Below are 15,348 nucleotides of genomic sequence, written 5' to 3'. Positions count from 1 at the left end.
TCTCTCGGTATATTTTTTGTCTTTTCACACTCACTCACACAGAGCCTGCACATCTCTCTCTCTCACACACACACACACACACCCTCACATAGGCTACAGTTGCATCACTGGTGAATTACCATGCCGTTCCGCGTTATTAAACATGACACTCGGCCTAGATAATGGAGCCTTTCTTCATCTCAATTTGGAAGGCTAATCTTATTGCTTTGATTAGCAGCAGCTGCATTTGCATATCAAGGCCTCCCCTCCTTTAATTCCTCCATCGCAAATCCCCTCTTTATAGCTGTAGATAAAAGGAATCTATCTATATGTATCTTTCTTTAGAATCTTTTATTCCTCCCCCCTTCCCCTCTCTTGTTCTTCGTTAACTCCTTGTTCATTTCTTCATATTCCTGTTTTCTTGTGTTCTGTAGTCATCAGCTCGGCTTAGTCATCTTTATTTCTCTCCTTCTTCACAGGGACGGAAAGATGCCGATCATAAAATAAGAAGCGAGGCAAAAGTAAAGCATGACTTCACCGAGCTGCGATTGGACAGGCGATGGCCAGTAATCCTGGTTACTTATTGTCCAGTAGGATTCCAACTCAATGAACTAAGATCGGAAAGAAAGGGAATGTTTCAGCAAAAGTTGAAGTTACAGCCTACTATTAAAATGTAACCACGAGGTTACAGCTTTGACAATAAACTTCAGCAGCTGCACTTTGCTCACTATTCACTGCTGTGAATGGTTGGATTTGATTTAACCTTGAGACACTTAAAGCAAAAATAAAGCGACAGAATGATTGCTAGTCTTTTTAGATCAGGACACTCTGCATAAAATCAAACTCTGGTTGCAGGAAGTGCAAATATTCGATTTTTATTCCATTATTTGATCATATGGACGCTGCCAAGATAAAGCCGCTCACTAAATCTGATCACGCTTAACTTTCTACTTACTCGCCATATACTTCTCAGCACACCACTCCATAAACCACTGAGACGACTCTGACTTCACAAAGGAGATTCATGCATGTGATTTATTGGTCTGGTACGGTGTGTTGCTCTACACATGCGGCAGATCCAGTATGATCTAGATGAGGCGGCGCTCATCTTACTGTCAGACCAGCAATCACTGCAAATTAAAAGTCAGCTGCGCTCTTGGAGAAGCATTAATGCTTCCTCTTATTATGTGTAGTGTATAATATATGTCATGAGGGTTTATTTCTGCATTGCCAGCTCTATAAATTGCGTTTAAGTGCTTTCGTGTTGAAACACATGCATAAAGACAGGCAAGAGATGTGGCTATCTGATGAAAACTAACCAGATTTCCTCTAAACCGAAGCACTCAAGATTCATCTCAACAATATCTATAATATACTGTAGTTGTGAGGCCATACAACATACGTAAAAACTTCAAAGCTACAAACTGAGAAAGAGAAAATGTGAATATTATATTTTATATAGAGAGTCAAGTGTCTTTTATGAGGTGAATGCATAATCATTAGGTTAGATATTTTCATTACCAGTGAATAATATGCCAGATAAGCTGAGGCATCAAACACAATACAGTGTTTCATGGTAATTAACAAACTCTTAAAACAAAACTGTATATATATATATATATATATATATATATATATATATATATATATATATATATATATATATATATATATATATATGTGTGTGTGTGTGTGTGTGTGTGTAGATAGATAGATAGATAGATAGATAGATAGATAGATAGATAGATAGATATAGTTTTACATTGCATAATCTGAATCTGCAAACTATTAACAAAGAGACAAGTATCACAATAGCAAGAAAATAAATGCTGCATCATCAAGTGTGTTCTGAAAGGTCAAATGCAAGTGAGCTAAAGGTCAGCCTGAGCATGATGTCATGTCATGTTGTAGAACACATCCACCCAGCTGATGATGTGAAAAATATAAAGATGCTGTCTTGGGGACATACCCTCTTAAATCTGATGAGAAATGTTTTTTTTAAAACTGCATTTGTGCACTTCTGTACACTGACCTTTAGTGTCTGTGTGTTTGTGAGGGTGTGTGTGTGTGTGTGTGTGTGTGTGAGGGACAAAGAGAGACACAGTAAAAACAGAGAGAGATAGTGGGTGTCTTTTATAGGATGTTGGCCAATATGATGTTTTATGTATCTATAAAGAGCTCCAAGGCCATGCTGACTTTTCATGCTTTAGAAACACTGTCAGTGGTCTGTGAATACGGCTGTATTGTGTGAGATCGAAGTTAAGTGCAGCATCAAAAGCTTTTACCTATTCACAGTTCATCAGAATTGAAAGCCTGAGCTGCTTCATGTAGTCACCTTAATAATGGACAATTTTAGAGCCACCAATGTGTACAAGCAGCGTTATACTGTAATTCTGTGAACGCTGTGACCATGAACTTTGTTTTTCTTAAAGAGTGATTTAAGAGGTGCCTGTTTTTGTCACTAGTTGGGTGTTTTTATTCAATTCACTGCAGCACATCTACTGCCAGGACACTTTCAGTTGTCTTATGGGAATAATGTATTTTGTGGTATCAATTTATGTCAGTCATATACTTTACTAGATTTAGCTTGATCACTTTAAGGCAGACACCCTTTTTAGATTGATAGCTGGAAATCAAGCATTCATCACAATTCGCCCAAAGAAATGAAACCAATCAGTACACCTTCAATGCAGTGGCATGACCCGGCAGCTGGTTTCCTGCGTCAGTTTTTGGTCAACAAGTGAAAAGCCCAAAGCCAACAATGAAACAATCCCAGCAAGTACTGTGTGTCTTTACACCATTATCCTCTTCCTCTGTGATATTAGAGCTGCACTGTTGTCCAAAAACAGAAACACTGCAGTGAGACACACTCTTGCGCTGGCTGACATGTTCCTTTATTACCTTGAACACACACGCAGACATATTTTGACTCAACGCACCATCACAGTGCCCGAAGAGCTCGCTAGTGTGCCAAATACACACCTGCAACTAGTCCCCAACATATGTGTTTTTTAATGAAATGACATGGTCATGAGTTTTTAAGGATTAATGTCTTCAGTAGGAACCAGTTCAGGAAAGAGTAGCAGAGATTGTTGAATTTGGTCTTTTTATGCAGGATTTGATGGCAATGATAAGAATATAGAATACCACTAGCCTAATCCTTTAAACACAGCTTTATTTAGGAAAATGTAGTCAGCACAACATGCACCGTTTCACCTCACTTGTAATAATAAAACAATAGTTATTTGTATCGCCTTAGACAAATATAAAAATGATAAAAATAGAGACATAAATGACTCATGTCAGGTTTCATCATAGTTTTTTCAATGCCGTCCTCTGAGTAAACCTTGGATGAGTATATGATCATCTTTTTACAGATCCGACCATTCATAATGTAAGATAACAAACAACTTCAAATAGATTTTAAAACAAAGCTTTTTATTAGATTTTTCGGCTCAGCGGCAGTAAAAGTGGAGGGTGCGACCATAAAGCCGTTGCAGGAGAGTTCATTGACCTGGAGGTGAGCTACCAGCGTGCCCTGATCAGCAGTCAGCATTTTAGTCACTGCTCGGGAAGTCCATAAACGCCCGTTTAGGTAGGTTATTGCCCTCTCCCTCGTAGCCTATTGTAGTCATCATCTTCAGCTGTAATCGCTCTCTTGTGTCATCACATGCAGATGAGGGCGAGGTGGCGAGAGGTGCACAGTATATAAGCAGGGAACAGTCTCTGTCTCAGTACCTTGATTTTCCCTCAGCTTGCCTCAGCATCTCTGCTCTTACGCCTCCATCCACCAACACCACCAAAATGGCCTTCGCTGGAAAATGGGAACTTGAGAGCCAGGAGGGATACGATGAGTTCTGCAAGCTGCTCGGTGAGATAGACTCAATCTAAAACCCTTCACAGCCAAAACAACACGTGCATTTTACTGCGTCATCCTCGCTGATTTTCTGGTCTAATTCGGGCTTTTGTAGCTTCACACTCCTACTCTTCTCCCGCTCTAGGTATCCCTGGCGACATCATTGAGAAGGGCCGCGATTACAAGATGATCACAGAGGTCACCCAGGACGGTGGAGACTTCAGCTGGACCCAGGTCTACCCCACGAACGCCAAGGTCACCAACAAGTTCACCATCGGCAAGGAGTGCGACATGGAGACCATCGGAGGAAAGAAATTCAAGGTAGGAAGCAAAGAATCCAGAGAGCTGCAGCTGTGCAGGGCAGAAATATGAAGGTAGGATGAACGCACCCCTCCTTGGCTGATCTTAACCTGTGTGTTTTCAGGCCACTGTGCAGATGGAGGGAGGCAAGATCAGCGTGACCTTCCCCAACTACTACCACACCTCTGAGATCTGCGGAGGCAAGCTCGTTGAGGTGAGCACACTCACGTAGGCTTTTAGTGCTGGGATCCTAACGCGGTGACAGCGGTTATTATACCAAACACCCTGCAGGGATTATTAGAGTCATTAATGTTAGATTTCTGCAGGCGGGGACAGGCATTTGCTAAGGAGAAAAACAGTCTCAAACACAGAGTAGTGCAAATGAGTGTGTCTTAAGGAGCAATTCCACAGTCACATTTACCTGTTGAAGCCTGCACCTGGTGAGATAACTCTCCAAATGTTTCCTATCCGCAGTTAACGTGTGTTTCCGTTCCTGTTTCTGCTTTGGAGAAACTTCCAAGAAATTATTGGAAAATTAGGAAGGAATCACAGCATTTAAAGGAAGCTGATTTGGATTTTAAAATGTAGAATAATGTATTTTAGATTTTAAGACTAAAACAAATACAAATAGCATTTGACTGTGATTTTGTGACATTTTGTGAGTAAAGGCTGAAAACGTGTATTTCAGTATGTTTAATAGGTCTTTTACTATAGAGGTATCAGTCACAAGCTAAAATGCATATTTACCAGTGAAATAGCTTTGGGAACTATTAGAGCCACCATTTACGTTACACTGTTGTGATCAGGAAGCATCAAGGCACTGGAATAACAACTTCCTCGCCTTAATAATTCATTGTTTTTTCTGTCTCTCTCTAGACCTCCAAAGCCGGCTCTGTAGTGCTGAAGAGAACCAGCAGGAAGCTGTAAATGCTGACTGACCTTACACCTCTCACAACTACAGCACTGCAATTAATAAACTAAGAATATGATACCAACATGAACCTGTGTGTCCGTCTACGCTTTCTGGTGTGTGCGTTTGAGTGTATCGTCGTACTTTTAAGGATAATGTGTGATCTTTAGACAAGAAAACGTCAGCCACTGCTTCTTTTGAAATATAAGATTAGTTTATGCAAGAATCAGGGAAAGGCTTTTGAATAATACCGCAGCTTAAAAGGAGTCGGCGGATCCAGCTTTGCAGGGTTTGGCAGCAGAAGTAGCAGCAAAAGACTTCGATCAAAATGCTTCTAACTCTTAGAAATATGCTTAACTTAAATTAGTTAACCTCTGAGTCCTATAACGAGGGTTGCAAAGGTTAAACACATTGAGGAAAGAAAACACATCATTAAAAAACATGGATTAATACATGTTGATAATCAACAGATAAAAAACTAAGTAAAAATGCTGTGCTACACACATTTACTCCTGTGAAAAAGGGGAAAAACAACATAAGTTTAAGTGTTTTTATTAACTGATAGCTTTTATGCTGCCTGATTTTACACATACATGTCTCTGCTGAATGGCCATAAAAGACATTCAGTTACTGAAGGCCAATGAAGTCATTTCAAATGAATATAAACTATGTAAAATCAAATGATGCAGGACCTGTTCCTCAGTTTGACTGCTGCTCTGCTGCAGTGTGCTCAGTGCTGCCACAGGTGGATGGAAGCCATATTGCGGCAGTACTGTTGATTAAAATATGCATATAATATCGTACGACTATGAGACGTGCTAATTCCTGATCTTTATGTACTTTTTTTTGGCAATTACTGAGAGCACAGAGTTGATCCTGGCCACGCTGGATACTGGTTTTCCTCTTTTTATTTGTCTCTCGCCTTTCTCACTGATGTACTTGGCGTCCACCTGCCCACCGTTCCTCGTCTGTGGTCTCTTTCTCTTTTAGCGTCTGTACTCCTACCATCCTCTTCTGTCCTCTCCCCTCATGTCCTCTCTTTTCCTCCCCTTCTTGTCTCTCTCCACATCTATTTCTCCGTGGCTTCCAGCCAAGCAAATAATCAGTTAATTAACCAGCTCAGTCCCAGGATCATTGTATCAGCTCTCAGAGGAGCACTGTAAAGGCTCTCACGTCTCTAAATTTACAGCTTCATTAAGTGGACTGGAGTAAGGTACAAATCTTTTGAATAAAATTGCCAGACAAGAGCCTCAGTGCAAATGTGTGTGTGTGTGTATGTGCGTGTGTGCGCATGTGTGCTGGCCTTGACTTGAGAGCTGGTGACTCAATAGCTCCCTAATGAAAACAAAACCTCGTTTTTTGCCTCTGAGGTGGCGATTGTTTTGGTGTAATAATGAGATGTCCTCTCTTGCCGGCACCGATGCAATCAAGATCTTACAATCCTGGAAAATTAGGGTTGGAAGGCAACGAGAAAGGTGTCATTTGAGCATGTTTGTGCAGCTCAGCGCTGGTGCAATCACTCCGCAATATCACTTCCTTTGTCCTAACAGACAAACAGGCCTAATTGGCTATTTCCAAGGCTACAGTTTCTGATTGGCCATTCTGCCTCTTTCTGATTGGTCTCCATCTAGGCAACCAGAAGTGGAGAGAAAATGGCTTGTTATCATCTCCATGTTGTTTCTTTCTGTTTTTGTGAGAGTGTACCTTCAAGCACAGTTGGAGTCCATCTACAAGATGAATTTGCATTCCCCAGAAACTACTTCTGAAGTCACAGTGTGTGTCTGTAGTGGAGCTATTTTGGCAACTTTTTGTGTGTTAGTAATTTAACTTCAGTAATACTGTCAAATATTGTCAAACAAACCTTTAAAAAGCTAACCACCTCACCTGGATCGGATCCACTGAGCGTCTCTGTCTAAACAAAATACTGTCAGAATTGTGTTGGTGTTGTGTCGTCCTCTTGTGCCCAAGTTATGTTGCTATTCTGTTTGCGTGGAAGGTGCACAAATATCCAGTCTTAGTAACAATACAGCAGTGTAGAACAGCCAATTACAAGTAAAAAAAAGTGTAAATTAAAACTACATACATCAAATCAACAAAATGTAACTAATTATTTATGCTAGTGCATTGTTCAATCATCTGACAAGCACTTCAGAGCAGTGAACATACCAATGCCACGCCTGTGGTCACTGAATTAACACCCTGAATCATTATTCTACTCTTGTGCAACACAGTGTTGGTTGGTGTTTCATGACATTGCAGGAAAGTTTGTGTCACACTCTGTCACCCCCAGCCCCTTGCATTGCCGCCCCCTTCTGTCTCCACCCCCTGCTCACTTCTCCCTGGCCTTGTACTTTCCTTTACCTCCCCAAACCTGCCGCCCTCGAGCCCGCCACCGGACGCCCTTTGACTTTTTCTTCTTTCCACCTCCCACTTCCAGCCACACCCTGCAGTCACCTGACCGCTACGCCCACTGAGACACCACTTTTCTCATCAGCCCTGCACCACCAACCAGCCTTTTACCCCCTCACTGTCAGATAGCTTCTATAGCCTCTTTGTTGCCATGTGTATTTGCCTTTTCGAGCCACCTAACTGCCTACCTGTCTCTCTATAAGCTTTTGCATGTTAACTGCTGCAAAAAACCGCTGAAGTCCCCTGCTGCCTACCCACCTTGACACAACCTCACTCACTTTCACCGGGCTCTTGGCTCTGAATCGTGCTCTACAGACTCATTCACACTGAAGTTGTTCATCAAACTTATCCTAGAGCAGTTCTACTAACAGTAGGAATAAATTGCCCATCAGTGCTTTTACACAACTCCACATTACTCCACTGTCTTGACAGTTTAACCTCTGATTCATCTACTTCTTCGATGGTAGGGTCAACAATTCTGACCCACAATCCTCAGCACAGCGGAAATACATCATATCGACGGCTGCCGAGAGCGGGGTTCAAGTCTTAAATTTTATCTGTTATGTTTTCAAGGTCAGGAATGTGTTTGATTTTGAATATACTATTGATTTTCAACATAATCCAATGTTTCATCTACACATCTACACTATCACTCACGTAAACCAAAAATCTTATAATATTTGAAATTAAACAGTCTCGCTGTCGTATTTGTGTGTTGTCTCCTGGCACGTTCATTTGTCATTCAGCTCGATAAGTCCCCTGTTGATGCAGTGCTCTGAAAATTAGGAAACAGTAAATAATCATTATGAAAACAGAGAATTCAAGTTAATATAAGCTGGTGAAATAAACAAAGTAATTCACATTGATTGCCGTGGCTATGAAGGAAATCTGTGAACTTTCTTTTTCCTCATCACATTTATTGTACAATTAGATGTGATGATAAAAGTTTGGAGAGTGTAGAAGTCTTTGTTTTAGGTTCCTTGAAAGTGACAGAAAAGTGCTTGAATTTTACTCTTAAAGCCGTACGAACCCTGAGAGAGAGCACACAGATGGCAGCTCACTGACAGATAACAGAAGCCGCATTGACACAAGTCAGTGCGTTCAAGTCTAAGTGCTACATATTTTTTGTAACTTGTGTATAATTAAATATAAAATACGTTAATACACTATTAACTATAACTTTACCTCAGTATCTAGCCACAATGTAGTTTACTGAAGGTATCTCTCATACACTTCAGGAGAACTTTGACATACATGTCAAATATTCAGTGCTAGGGTCTGATAAACATACTGAGAAGCAAGACAGATAGCACTTTGAATGAGTGACACTTGAGTGTGTCTGAAATGTAATAAAAGGAGCATTTGTTGTTGTTGAGTATGCCAGCTAATTGTTGGGTACCTGTCACTGTATGAAGTTTGCAGTGGATAACAGGCTGATGGTCAAAGTGCAACCAGTCTGTGCCATGGGCTCACCAGGACCTCCCACAGTGGCATCCACGTGGAAAACGCAGAAGACAGAGCCCTGGTTTAGACATGTGGATGACACATGGGTCAAAATCAAAACCCAGGAGGTGCACGCTTCAACAGGAGCCTCCACACTGGAGTATACAGAGAACCCACACACAGATCAATACTTACCCTTTGACTCTCTGCACCCACTGGAGCAGAAATCAGTTGTCAGAACTCAGCAACACCGAGCTGAGAGTGTGCCCAGGCCCAAGTGAAGGAGCACAGACATCTGAGGGATGCACTTAAAGCGGGTGGATACCTTAACTGGACTTTTGTGATAACAGCCACAAGATCCAGGAAGAACACCAACACTGCAGGTGCTGAAGAGAAGAAGAACAAACACAACAACATTGTCATTCTGTATGTGTCTGGTGTATCTGAGAAACTCAGGAAGATTTTCAACAAGCGCTGCATCCCTGTGTTTTCAAATGCAGGACACACTAAGACTAAGACCTCACACCCAAACACGAGGAAAGCAGTCTGGTGTATGCAGTGAGGAATGCATAGACTTATGCAAGTGAAACAACCATTAAACAAACACATGGCTCAACACAAGATGGCCAGCTCCTCAGGTCAAGACTCAGCAGATTACCTACACCTGAAGGATAAGGGACACTCATCCAAGAACAACGTGCATACCTGAGACGTGCCGCCAGCCACTTAGAACTGAAGGAGCCTGTTGGATGAGAGGTTTTTGAGTTTTTACAAACAAGTCCAGTTGCCCTTGATTCAACCCTCCTTTGATAACCATGACCCGGATGACTGAAAATCTACAACTCGCCTGGGTAAAAGAAGTGGGAGAACATAAAGCAGACATACAAGGTCAGTTACAGTAGTTTTGTTCAGACCACTGATTAGCCATTTGCTATGTTTTAGTGACACGAGCTTCTCTTGGTCTCTCATTTTCAGGATCTGAAGCATCCCAGATGAGTGGTCAGCAGGAGCTGAACAGCAGGCAAAAAAGCAATGGTATGAGGAGGCCAGGAGGAGAGAGGAAGAATTTAGGTCAAGAGAGGAGAGGCAGGAAGAAGGATTTTGGCATTTCTGGATGCTCTAGTTAAAAAATAATGTCTGTTTTTGTTTTATTTAACAGTACTGGTACTTCGAAACTTGTTGTCTAATCAACTCACCTGATCTGTCATGCCCTCCACCTCTGGCTCCACCTAGCGGAGTTTCTCCCTCTCTTCTCCTTCTCCATCTTTTTCCATACAGGTGACGGCAGACAGGGAGAGTGGCTGAGTGTGGGCAGGTGCAGCAGATGATCAGTGATCATTGAGTGTCTCCAGCTGCGGCGGGGAGTGGTTCTGCCTCTGTCATTGTTTCAGCCTCCCTTAAAAGACGCCAGCAGACCACTACACGACGCCAGACCGTAAACTTACCTCGTGTCAGTAGTATTGGCTCTTAGTGTTTAATCTCAGTCACAGTCGTAGCTTTTGTAACTCCGTGTTTGTTTCTCCCACAGTTCCGACCCTCCTCGCTGCCTTGGTTTTCCTGCCTCATACCATCATCATCCTCCTGCTCATTGACTGGCTTTCCTCCACCACCGACATCCACGCCTCTGCTCCTGCCCGGCCGGCTCACCACTCTCCCCGGTCATACCACGCCTGCTGTCTGCCTACCTCCCCTCTACAGTAATCCCTCTGCTGGTTCACCCTCTCTTGCTTTGTCCATTTAATGTCCTTAGTCTTAGTCTTGTGTAGTTATTAGTACCTTCTCTGTTGTGTAATTTGAATCCTGGTTAGTTTTAGTTTCTCTCTCCCTTGTTGTAATTTCTCCCCTCCTTAAGAGGGTGACTTGCCTACATTCAGTTATTCCTGTATTTTGCTTCCCCTCCTTATGAGGGCGACCTTAGTTTACATTCAGTTCCCTTCCTGCATTTCATTGTATCCCTGTGTAAGTAAAATAAATTGTTATCTTGTGAACGTTTGGTCTGCTGAGTATTGTGTCTGCACCTGAGCCTCTGAACCTGATTCGTAACATGATCTTTTTATATGTGCTACATTATAGCTCAATCAAATACTGTACACTATGTACTGAGTGTTGAATAAGTGATGGCAGGGGTAGCTTGGTCCCCGCTGGACTTGAAATGGTCTTTCAGGCATCCACACGTTTTCCTTGTCTGACCATCTTTTCAGCTCCATGATTATCTGTCTCCCCTTTGTCTGTTCGGACATTCCCCTCTGATGCCAAGAGACAGAACATGAAACTTTGATGTCCTCCATTGTGTTCATGTTAGCATAGCTCAGCGCACAATATGTGTGCGTAGCAAGCGTATGCATTTGAGCAAGTGAGGAAGAGGTTTGCAGCAATCTGGCAGGAAATGTGCAGTATTGGTTATAGAGTGTCAGTTAATAAATCCAACAGCTTCGTTCGTTCGTTCCAGCTGCTGGAAAAGAGAAGGGGATTAGCCCCAATGCTCAGGTAACAACCCCGCCTACAGAGCACTGTCTGCAGTGGAAATGCAAACCAGATCTGGAGTTTAGGTACATGTACAGTAGGTACAGGTAAGGTATGGGTTTCAAGGGTGCTATAAGCGTTTGGAGGAAATGAAGCTTATGATGCACCTGGCCCTGGATAGCCTTTTGACGTACCTAACCTGCACGGCCTTCAGGACAGGTGCACAATAGGGCGTCATCAGACGGATGCGTGCAGTCAGACAGGGGTCACCACCATCACCCAGAATGCATTTTCCCTCTGGTGGGCATAGACAGGACTGTTTTTCAGCATGTGGGCATCATGGACAGACCCACGGAAACCAGATGGCCTGAAGCTGAATGGATCTGAATAGCAACCTATTAAGATAAGAGCAAGCATCCTCTGCATGGGGCTTAATCCATATGCCGTGCCATCAATGGCACCGACTGCCACATGAACTGTTGGAGAGCTTGTCAAGTGGGCACAGCCAGCACTCATGTCTCTGATCCAGTCTGGTTGAGGATACCAAACAATCCTCTTCAGCAGCCCAAGTACTGATGATCTTATGTGGACCATAGGGCCTTAACCATATGTGATGACCTGTGGACCTTAGTCTTGGGGATATCAAAAGTCCTTGAGACTAGTCTGCAAGAAGATGGAATGGGCATGGGCAAGCCAGTGTAGGAATACAGTCCCAGATCAGCTTCATGTGTCAGAGCATGTCTTAGTGCTGTTAAAGACTCTGCTGTCAGGCAAGGCTCAGGGCTGAGGACGGACGTCGTATCAAAATGTTCAGGTTCAGGTGACAGTGTGCTGTAGGGTGGACGTGCTATGAACATGAGAAATAAAGGGATCCAATGTTGTGCAAAAGCCTCATTTGAATTCCTGTAAAATCCGATTCTGTCTGTTAGCTGTTTTACATTGGAACAACTGTTTTATATTCCATAACTATTCTCAATCCCGCCAACACTGTTAGGGTGGTGCTGGAGCAGCTACACTTCATTTCATGCATGGTTTATTTACAGTTTGAGAGACAAAGACACCACGTCTTAGGAATGCGATGATCTGATTATATACTGTCACATATCATAAAGTTTTTGCAAAAATGTATACAGTCACACAACAGAATTGGCAAGCACAGATCGGTAACACTAAAAACAAAATGAAGCTTCACATGCAGGCAGAACATATCGACAGCAGCTGCATGAAAAAAAGAACAAAGGGAAGGAATTGTTATAATGATAAATATAACCAATGACAACAAGGACATAACTATGACAATAACAATGACAGTGGAATGCATATGTCGCTTTACTGAATATAATACATGCATGATGCGTACTGTATTACAAATACTAAAGTAACAACAGCAGAGCTCCCTGCGTTGACCTCTATCTCCGGTGAGCTCGGCAGATGGCGTTTTGTTATATCTCCATTCAGTCAACAGAAAGCTTGTGGTCTTGGTTAGACTTGTATGCACAGCCATCCACCTCAGCTTCCTCTTAAAGGCTTGTCACTACTCTGTATGAACATCGCACCACTTCCTGTTTTGGCACTGAATATAAACACAGGTCTCTTTAAGCTGCTTCAACAAAAAGCAATGCTGTTTGCTTTTGGAGAGGACAGTCTCTCTGGTGATATGAGGCGCTTCAGGCAGCCATTAAGTACAGACATTTCTTTTTAATACTAAAAGCTCACTGTCCACACAACGTTTAACAAGCTACTGGGCATTGGGGTATAAAACTGGGCAATTTTCCTGCCATTGGCCATTATGAAATTGTTTATGAGATACAGCTCAAAAGCCTTAACATTAGCTTGCATGATAATAGAGAAAGAGGATATTTCATGTATTTCTGGTCGGTCTGACTTCATGCTTGCTTTTGTGGCTGAAAATTATGTAACTCTCTGTTAATTTAAACACAAGATACTTGTGCTCAAAAAGAGGATTCATTCTCAGTGAAGAACCTTGGAGCTCTAATCTGCCTCTATACCTGCCAAAGAGCAGTGATTCCTAGCACGTCTCTGGGGGTCATCAGGTGGAAACCTCCCTTCAACAGTGTTTCGCCTACTTAGTCCCACTACACCTCGAGTAGGTTAGGCAGTGAACTCCGGCGTCCCAGAGTCACCCCCCCTAGTGCCAGTTCACACTGCGCCTACCCAATCCAAACAGCACCGCCACGTTCAACTGACCCAGAGATGCTCCAGGTAGTGGCCAGTACCGATGCTACCATTTAACTATTGCTAATGCTAATGCTAACCGCTAAGAAGAACAGAAGAAGACAATACAGTTCCGATGCTACCATTTAGCTAATGTTACGTGCTAACCGCTACCTGCTAAAAGGAACAGAAGAAGACATTAAAGCTAGATTCAAAAGATGAAAGTAGGGATTGGATACAGACCCTTGTTCGGGTAGGGGGTGGAAAATTTAGAGGGTGAAGGTGGAGGCCTAAACCACAGAGTAGATTTTACAGCCTCTTCTAACATTTCCTTCAAGAAGCAACAAACCCTACCATTTCCTTCAAAAAGCAAACAGAGCAGGAAAACAAACCCTAACATTTCCTTCAAGAAGCAAACAAAACAGGAAAACAACCAAAAAGATCAAAAAACAAGCCAACTCTGTATCTTACAACGCAAACTCACCTGAACAGGCCGCATGGTCCCAAAGAGAGACTCTAGCTGGCCACACCCCCACCTTATCTAAACTTCCTCTTCCTGGTTCTCTTCCTATTGGCAGAGCGAGAAGATGGGGCGGGGAAAGCAGAGCAGAGGAGAGGTGTCTTGTTCAGACTTTAACCTCTTCTCTTGCCGGGTTAGGCATGCACGTCCTCTGCCCCCCCCCTCCCTTACTGTCCCTATTTCACCCCCCAACTACTATTATTTCTCCTGATCCATATCCACTGACTAGACCTAGCAGCCTCATCTGACATCTCCCTCACTGTCTTCCTTAAATTTTGCCCATGCACTCCCAGCTCCCTCAACAGTGAAACAGCTGACCCTGCAACAAAACCTCTACACCCCACTTCAACCGGACAGACCCTGGTCTTCCATCCCCTCTGCTCAGATTCTGTCTTTAAATCTGCATACTTAGTCTTCTTCCTTTCATAAGCTGCCTCCACTGAATTTTCCCAAGGGACTGTTAACTCAGTAAAAAACACAGTCTTTTTACTCATGGACCATAAGACAATGTCCGGCCTCAGATTACTATAAACTATTTCCTGGGGCACAACTAGCTTTCCTCCCAAGTCGACCTGCATTTGCCAATCATCAGCCCCTACCAGGCAGCCACCTACCTGCCTTCTCCCTGACTTAGCAGCTCTATTGTTCTCCCCCTCTCGAACAAACTGCACATCTAACCTCTCCTTTCTAGAACTTCCAGAATTCACCTGCTTCCTTCTCTCTTCAATGCCTGCGGCTAAGCTTCTCAGCACCTGATTATGCCGCCATGTATACCGGCCTTGTGATAAGCTAATTCTACAACCTGACAAAATGTGCTTTAAACTTACTGTACCTGAGCAGAGTGGGCACGATTGATCGCCCTGTACCCAGAGACTTAGGTTCTGCGGGGTTGGCAACACATCGTATGTCGCCCCTATCAGAAATTTAATACGGCCTTCTTCCATATTCCACAGGTCCCTCCAACTAAGTTTCCTCTTCTCAACACCTTCCCAATTCAACCATTGTCCCTGTTTGGCTTGACCAACTGCTTTTGCCCCCCTTAACAACTCCTCCTGTCTACGCACCTGTTCCACTACAAGCTTTCTTTTCTCCTTTAGACCTGCTTTATTCCACACTGGTTTGCCTGGGCCAAGCCCCAAGCCTCCCCGGCCAAATTGAACATTTCCTACTATTTCTGCATGCCTAAGAGCTGCCTCTGCCTCCTGCACTGCTGCCCTTGGGTTCCATTTCCTCCCCCCAGAAGGATTCGGAACCACATTGCTAACAAACATGTCCTTACTCCCAGATAATAAA

At 43.1% G+C, this 15,348-nt stretch overlaps 1 protein-coding gene across 1 annotated transcript; it reads left to right on the top strand.

Annotated features, from left to right (window-relative positions):
- The first annotated feature begins 3,783 nt into the window (after window positions 1-3,783).
- Window positions 3,784-5,062, top strand: LOC121615446 (gastrotropin-like). Its single transcript, XM_041949800.1, has 4 exons — window positions 3,784-3,850; window positions 3,981-4,156; window positions 4,260-4,349; window positions 5,012-5,062. The coding sequence occupies exons 1-4, from the start codon at window positions 3,784-3,786 to the stop codon at window positions 5,060-5,062; spliced, it is 384 nt and encodes a 127-aa protein (XP_041805734.1).
- Window positions 5,063-15,348: the final 10,286 nt, after the last annotated feature.

This window comes from Chelmon rostratus, chromosome 12, assembly GCF_017976325.1.
Source record: "Chelmon rostratus isolate fCheRos1 chromosome 12, fCheRos1.pri, whole genome shotgun sequence".
NCBI lineage: Eukaryota > Metazoa > Chordata > Actinopteri > Chaetodontiformes > Chaetodontidae > Chelmon > Chelmon rostratus.
The sequence above is the reverse complement of the archived record's forward strand: the minus strand, read 5'-3'. Positions and strand labels throughout refer to the sequence as shown.